Raw genomic sequence first — 8,526 nt, 5'->3', positions numbered from 1 at the left:
CATGATATCTGTGTCCTTTTAAAAATGGCACTGCATTACGGACACACCACAACAATGGCTTTCATTTAATCCTTTTGTTTTATTCAAATGTCAAAACAAGTTTCAAGATACAAATCGTAGTTATACTCAGTTGTGTTTAATTTAAAAACATCAATTATGCTTTAACTTTCAAAACCAAATGTAAGTTGTTGTGACTAAAATGTCTCCCAGTGCATTTCTGGAGGACTGCCTTTAATATATTTAGTAGCTACTCCAATTTTCACTCTACAAAAAGGAAAATGATGAGGCTGTAAGAAAAAGATAAAGAACAGTTACAATATGAAAGACTTCCTGAGAAGAACTTCAACCATTACTAGGGAGACCAAGAAAGATACCAGTTTCTGTTCTATACTCTAGCAACCAGGCTTAAACACTTTGCAAAACTGTATTTCTGGTCCTACCCCAGCCATAAATAGATATCTAACATCTCTTATTACATCACAGAAAACCCAATTTCATCAACAAGATGTAGAATTTGCTAATAGCTTAGGGTTCTTTTCCTAAGAAAATGGGGGCGGGGGCAGTAAGAGGAAAACTCACGAGTTTATAAACTAAAAACTGAAAACAAATGTTTAAAGGTACTCTGATTTAAACAATTTCAAACGAGGCTGAACTGAAGGAACAGTATAGGAACTTCTATCAATATAGTGGGAAAGAAAAAAGTTTAAAAGGTACACCAATATTTTAATATTTATGGAATCAAATGAAATAATTTTCACTGTTAAGTCCCCCAAATTTCCCCCACTGTTTAGTTTTCTTATATAATGAAAGTTAATAACTTATATTTTAGTATGAACACATTCCCTTCTGCTGATAGCACAGATTTTCTTTAATATTCTATGAAGCCAAAGAATTAGACAAATATCCAGCACCAGAAAACAACAAAAAACTAAGTACTTTAGGTAAATGTATTAGGATATTTTATTTAGCTCAGCACATGGCTGTAATACTACTTTTAGAATTAGATGTAGTCTTCCCCTGAAGATTTAAGGCAGACTTCAATTCCATCTGCTCACTCATGGTACTAAAATGAACCAAAGATGGCAAATAAATCAGACAAGTCAGCAAGAGAATGGCCTTTTTTTATAGTCCAATGGGGAAGTTTAGTGTCATTGCTTAGTGGATAAGACTAAGAATACAGCTAAACAAATCATCAAAATAAGGTTCTTCAGGGTACTTTCTCCGTGAAATCTTTAACTACTTGGAAACTACCTGTTCCAATTTTTAAGATGAAAAAAATTCTAATATTTTCAGGAAACAAACATGGGTAGAAAAAGCTAAACTAAAGAATGGCATCCCAATCTTCAATTTTAAAGAATTTATTTTCCCATTTATAGTTACATTATTGTAAAATCCACAGTTATTGCAACACCTGCATTGCTTAAAAGAACTCCTAAGCATTTTTTTAAAGCGTATTTTTTAAAAACCAAACCAAAATAATGTACATTTTGTCTCTGAACACTGTGTCATTGAAGTCCATGTAATGTCAGTCTGTATAAATCAATGTGATGTTACATTATATACATGATCTGATTTTTATCCTAAAAGCTGACCATGTATGATATCCAAGATAGATCCAATGCTTTTAATGTCAGACTGTAGAGACAGTTACGATCCTAAACAAAAGAAGGAAAACTTTATATACAGAAGTCTGACAGTTTAGCTGTTTGCAGCATCTGCTTGACGAGGCCATCCTTCTTCTTCAACTCCGGAGTCATACTCCTCTTCAGAGGATTCTTTCGTTGGAGCCCTATAATGAAAAGCCATCAGTGTTTTTTGTTTTTTTAAATAAGAATTAGGGGTAAACACAACTTCTCAAAAAAATGAATAATAAAAAATTAATCCACTTAGCTAGAAATGACAAACAAAGAAGGAAAATATTAAGAGCACTTCTAATACTAAGATTGCTTAATGGTAAAATATGGGAAACATTTAGAGCACACAACCAAAAACTACAAGTAGTTTTCCCAAACAAATTTTTTACTGAAATAAATCAACAACAAGGCTTCAACCGTGAAGGCCTTTCCTCCAGCAAAAAAGTAGAATCTATTAACGAAAATGCTTGACATTTAGCATGTCAACGGTAAAGAAGTGGAAAGCTTCTGATCAAACCAATATGACTCAAATTAGTCAAAATTATGATCAGACCACCACAATTCCTTTATATATTAATATTAAACAATAAAAATGAGAATTATATCTCTTTGAATAAGTAAAGGTTGTTCAAAACCAATCAACTGCCTCATAAGTTACCTTAGAAGATAAGCATAAAACATAACATATGTTGTGACAGAAATCTAATTTTTATGTAGGTAACATTAATGTCAAACACTGTTTAATAAATATTTATTGAATAGATCGGGGTCAGTAAACTACAGCCTGCAGGCCAAATAAAGCCCATCATTTGTTTTGTAAATATTTATCTGAACACAGACATGCTCATTCATTTATGGACTGTAGCTCTAGTGCTATGAGGGCAGAGTAGCTGCAATACAGATTGTATGGCCCTGAAGTATTAATCTAGCCCTGTACAAGACAGTTTACTGACCCCTAGAATAGTTAAATAAAGCAGTGAAAGATATGTCAAATTTGTCAACTGATAAGATACAACTAAGAGAAAAATTATGTCGTCAAAGTTTTGGTCTTATGTGGGTCTTCCCTGGTGGTCCAGTGCTTAAGAATCCACTTTCCAATGCAGGGACACGGGTTCAATCCCTGGTCTGGGAACTAAGATTCCACATGCCGCGGGGCAACTAAACCTGTGCTCCGCAACTACTGAGCCCACACACTGCAACTACTGAGGCTGTGTGCCACAACTAGAGAGCCAGAGCCCACGGGACCACAACTAGAGAGAGGCCTGTGCGCCACAATGAAGAGCCCTTGCACCACAATGAAAGATCCCACATGCCGCAACAAAGATCCCTCATGCCACAACTAAGACCCGACACAGCCAAGTAAATAAATATTTTTTTAAAGTTTTGGTCTTATGAAAGACATGAAACAAGTAATTCATAAATTACAGAATTAGCAGCAAAGTTCATTTAAGTCTTTTCATTTGGATTACTTTTATTTTTTTTGATACTTCTTCCTTTAGGAGAAAAGAGTGGAGACTAATTTTTTTTAAAATATTTATTTATTTGGTTGCACCAGGTCTTAGTTGTGGTAGGTGGGCTCCTTGGTTGTGGCAATGCGAACTCTTAGTTGCAGCATGCACGTGGGATCTAGTTCCCTGACCAGGGATCTAACCTGGGCCCCCTGCATTGGGAGCGTGAAGTCATCCATTGTGCCACCAGGGAAGTCCCAAGTGAAGACTAATTTTGAAGATCAATTTTCAAGACTCAAAATATTTTATAAACCAAAATTAGAAATTTTTTCTACAGAAAACTTGAGATAACTGATTACTTTATGATTTATAAGGATTTTTATATAATTTTATGACAGACCAATAAACCATAGCAATAAAGAGCCTATCTCAAGCTTTAGATCTGTTTTAGTTTGACAATACACTTTACCGGATGTATCCTGGTTCCTTCTTTCCTTCTACTACTTCTTTGTCAACCTCCACACATACAATATCAGAATTAGGGACTTCGAACATTGGTTCTAGTAACAGCTTTTCCTAAAGAGATAAAAAAAGTAATGAATTACATGGAAAACTGAGGTTACATATAAAATGCTTGTATTCTACAGGTTATCAATCGAATTCATCAACTCAACAAATATTATGGAGTCCCTGTTATGCACCAGTAACTGAATGTTGAAAAGTCAATGTAAAAGCTTTCATATTCTTCATATTAAAACAGCTTCTAACTAAATTCACAGAGAAGTCATTCTATAAGGGAAGGCTTTTTGTCTGTATAGTTCTGCCTACTTAGGTCACCATGCACATACAAAAAGACTGTACCTTCATTTTGTATGTGATTCAGGTGTTACTCAGAAGCATTCTTGACATACTCTATGACCAAAGGAGGTCAACTAGTAATCCTTAATTTGAAAACGATTTAATCCTAAATCATCTCTACAAAGCTATGACTTCAAACAGGCATTTGTCTCAAGTGCTGCAGTAGATCTAAAGTTATTTACTAAAGAAAACTAGTTTTGCCTATGAGTAGGGGCTGGATTATATTCCATCTTAAGGAAAATACTGGTTGAGTACATCAAATTTTCTAAAAATGTCAACTATATCACCTGTTCTTCTAGTTTACATGCTTATAAATCTGTCACAACACTTGAAGTCCAGGCCTTCATTAAAGAGTAAAATCTCAAATTATGATGGATGTGTAGTTCTAATCAAAAAGTCCTACTGAGGGCTTCCCTGGTGGCGCAGTGGTTGAGAGTCCGCCTGCCGATGCAGGGGACACGGGTTCGTGCCCCGGTCTGGGAAGATCCCACATGCCGCGGAGTGGCTGGGCCCGTGAGCCGTGGCTGCTGAGCCTGCGCGTCTGGAGCCTGTGCTCCACAATGGGAGAGGCCACAACAGTGAGAGGTCCTCTCAAAAAAAAAAAAAAAAAAAAAAAAAAAAAAAAGTCCTACTGAGATGAGAGAAGTAATATTTAGCAGTGAAATCCTCAGAGAACAGAATATGTGCTTGCTTTGGGAGCATGTAGGGAAGTAGTAACCCACTGTACAGCCAGACCAGGGGGAGTAGGGGTGAGAACTCTAAGGAAGAAGGTGGGTGGTGACTCAAAGTAGGCTGGGTCTCTAGGATTTGTAACAAAATAAAAATAGTTCATAACATACTGAAGAATTTAGGGGTAAAATGCCACAGTATCTACAACTTAATTTCAAACAAAAAACAACAATGAGGATTTCAATGGTTCTGAGAAGGCACTCTGGAGCTTAAGTCAAAAGGCCTATGTAGAGTTTTCTGCAATTCTCCTTCCCATGATCCTGATTTCCTCTATTTCATTAATCATATTAACTGTATGTCCTTTGTTGCAAACACCCTGAAGTTCCTTTTTAGAAAAAAGAAAGATATACTGTGACCAAAAAAAAAAAAATCACAAAAAATATTAGACCAATTTTCTGGATGTATTTCCAGAGGAAAACATCGAGGTTTAATATTCTCAAAATTCAGACCAAGAAATAATCTAGTTTCTGTAAATTTATGCCAACTTACCATTATGGACCGGAGGCCTCGTGCACCTGTTTTTCGTTCTAGTGCCAATCTGGCTATAGCTTTCAAAGCATCTTCAGTAACATTCAGTTCACACTACAAATATATTCAAAAGAAATAACTCAGATAATACTTGATGATATTTTCCTACTATAACCATGCAGTATTTGATCTACTAACTATTACTACCTACCACCATTACTGGTCTTTTTAGAACAAAAAGAGACTAATGCCCTGACTTTACTGGTAAAGAAATAAGTTCCAGAGGGTTAAGTACACTGATTCACTAATACTCAGAAACACAGGGTCAGAATCTTTGTGTCTTAACTGACCCTATCCCCTATCAGACTAAAGCATTTTTAGACTATAACTTAGTTTCTGGAAAATATTCATTTTAAAGAGTGTTACTAACCCTCTCATCCTATAGAACGAAGGTAAAACTTTAGACAAGTCTCTCTAAATTACCACAAATTCCAAAACTTATTGAGAAGTTAATATACCCTCCCCAAATCAAAATACTTTGGAACATCAGATTTTATAAAATCTTGGTATTAAACAACTTTTGTTTATTAATTTCTACATCCAGAAAATGTAAAATTTAAGTGAGGTAATTATCTCTCATGGTGCTTCAGAACCTTGCCTTCAAAAAGCACTTGTTTCTATGAATTAACCTATGGGAAGGTATCAGTATGAATCTCAAGTTTGTCCTTAGTCCTTGAAGAGGTTTTCTACATTAACGTGTATTTTCTAGGGCTTTATTCAACATTTATTGAACCCCTGTGTGTATATATATTAGAAACTGAGTGATGAATCAGACGCCACCTTTGCCCTCAAGAAACTTAAGTGTATTGGGTGGTGACAAATTAGCAAAAGAGCATTTACAGCATAGTGTTTGCACATGGTGCTAAGAGAGCACCAAAGTGGGGGCATCTAAATAAGGCTAGGGGACCACTGAAGGATTTTTAAGGAGGGAAGTAAAATAATTAGCTTTGTGTTTATTCATTAAGTACTTATTAAGAACTTAATATCTAATATTTGTTGGACACTGTGTTCAATAATTTTTAAAAGATCCACTCTGGAAGTAAAGTGGGAGATGATAATATTTTGGTGGTGGTGGTCAGAGACAGACTTTAGATAGGGAGACCAATTAGGAAGTAAATGCATGGGTCAAGGTGAAGAATGATAAAGGAGACTGACTTGAGGTAGGGACAATGGCAATGGAGAGAAGGAGACTGATATTTTGAGACACTATGTTCAGAAAACCCAAACATTTGCTATCTGATTAGATATATGGCTCCAGGTGTCTGGCTGCAGAGAAGTAGATGTGAGAGCTAACTTTAGAAAAAAGTATACCTAGTATGTCACAATGAAAGCATTTAGAATATCAAGGCTGAAAAGACAATCCTGTGTGCCTGGCTTGAGGGGTTAGGGGTAGGCTGCTAGCACAATTTCTCTATATATATATCCTTGGGCTTTAAGCTACAATGTCAATTTTAATTAAGAAAAAAATAAAGCCAACTCCTAAGTGTCTAATATGACACAACGTGCCTTCCCTGATTCCTAGATCCATATTTAGTGAGGAATAGGCTGGTATTCCAGATAAGTATTGCTTTTTTTTTTTTTTTTTTAAGTATTACTTTTTAATTTGTTAGGCTAACATATGTAGAGTTTCAGTAGCAAAACAAAAAAAAACCCATAAATTAAGTAAGTATAAAAAATAAAAATCTAACCTTATAGTGTTTGCACATGGTGCTAAGAGAGCACCAAAGTGGGGGCATCTAAATAAGGCTAGGGGACCACTGAAGGATTTTTAAGGAGGGAAGTAAAATAATTAGCTTTGTGTTTATTCATTAAGTACTTATTAAGAACTTAATATCTAATATTTGTTGGACACTGTGTTCAATAATTTTTAAAAGATCCACTCTGGAAGTAAAGTGGGAGATGATAATATTTTGGTGGTGGTGGTCAGAGACAGACTTTAGATAGGGAGTAAATTAAGTAAGTATAAAAAATAAAAATCTAACCTTATCCATGCTGAATAAGGCCTGGTACTGAGGAATAACAGCATTACGTGGCTCAGTTAGTATTTGTACAAGTGTTTTCTCATCTAGGCTATGCAAAGGAACTACCACAGGCAACCGTCCCACAAACTCAGGAATCATGCCAAATTCAATGAGATCTCTGGCTTCCACATGACGTAATAAACGATCTTTTTCTTCAATGTCTTGGTGAGTATTTGATTCTCCACTTCGATTGGCAAGGTCTGCAGCAGCTGCAGCCCTTCTGCCTTTTCCCAGATTAGATGGTGTTCCAAATCCAAGATACTGCCAAAGAAAAGACAGGTATTATAAATAACAGAATAAAGCTGCATCGTGCTCAGCATTTTACATGCATATCTCATGCCATCTTCACAACAGAGGAAAGTATTATCATTTATATTTTACAATGAAGAAAAAGGCTTAGAGAGGTTAAGTACCTTGACCAAAGCTCTCATTGCTGCTAGTGGTAAAAGCCAGGATTCAAACTCAGGTCTATCTGCCTTCAGAATTGAGAACCTAACCAACTCTCAAAGAATGAATTCTAGTAAAAGTAGGTAAGTAAGAACTGTGAAGGGAAGTCCCTTAGAACTCATACAATGATGTTGCAGGATTTTTCTGAGACCTCTAGACTAGTGTGGCTTCCAAAATGTGCAAGAACTGTGGAAACAGTAATTATTTTGTAACCAAAGTCAGTTTTGTAATACTGTAAACAGGAATAGTGCCTATGGAACAAGCAGACTTAAAACAAAATTATCCACAAGTGTCTTAAGTCATTGCTAAGCATTCTATTAAAATCGTGATTTGGGGTTGCATACTATGAGTTAGAATATCCTATGAGTTAGAACATCCTATGAGTTAGAATAATTTCGATTTTATAAAGAACATGTAAGGACATCAAACAAAAATGGTAACTTTGCTGCAAAAAGTTGTTTATCTAAGGTGTATGGATCTTGCTTTAGTCAATATAAAAGAACTATACTCCAGGCAACTGTCCGAAGTTTAATTTTGATATGTCATACAACTTTTGTCAAAAGAACAAGTACATGATATATGAGAAAACAGCTAAGTTAAAAATCCATTCCTGATACTCTAAGCTGTGTATGTGGACAGTTAGTGTATCAGAAAGCAAAATACCTTTCATTCAATAACTTAAACATATATTAAACATTTATTATATATACAATATAAGCATATATAGTAACAAATATATATACTCATATTTATTATATATATGGATATATATTTATTAAGCATTAACATTATTATAAAACACTGAGGATACAAACCTGAAGACAGCCCTTATCCTAACCTAAAGGGACTTATTTACAGTGA

General features: G+C 35.2%; 1 protein-coding gene across 1 annotated transcript in view; it reads right to left on the bottom strand.

Moving 5' to 3' along the window:
• Positions 1-1,342: 1,342 nt before the first annotated feature.
• Positions 1,343-8,526, bottom strand: part of CLPX (caseinolytic mitochondrial matrix peptidase chaperone subunit X) — a 35,485-nt gene continuing 28,301 nt past the window's right edge. Inside the window, exons 11-14 of the mRNA XM_024735189.1 lie at positions 7,180-7,479; positions 5,159-5,251; positions 3,552-3,658; positions 1,343-1,789 (exon numbers count right to left, since the gene is read on the bottom strand). Coding sequence (XP_024590957.1) covers positions 1,699-1,789; positions 3,552-3,658; positions 5,159-5,251; positions 7,180-7,479 — 591 coding nt within the window. The 3' untranslated portion in view covers positions 1,343-1,698. The remainder of the gene's footprint in view (positions 1,790-3,551; positions 3,659-5,158; positions 5,252-7,179; positions 7,480-8,526) is intronic.

The sequence above is a fragment of the Neophocaena asiaeorientalis genome, unplaced genomic scaffold (genome assembly GCF_003031525.2).
Source record: "Neophocaena asiaeorientalis asiaeorientalis breed wild unplaced genomic scaffold, Neophocaena_asiaeorientalis_V1.1 scaffold264, whole genome shotgun sequence".
Classification (NCBI taxonomy): domain Eukaryota; kingdom Metazoa; phylum Chordata; class Mammalia; order Artiodactyla; family Phocoenidae; genus Neophocaena; species Neophocaena asiaeorientalis.
The sequence above is the reverse complement of the archived record's forward strand: the minus strand, read 5'-3'. Positions and strand labels throughout refer to the sequence as shown.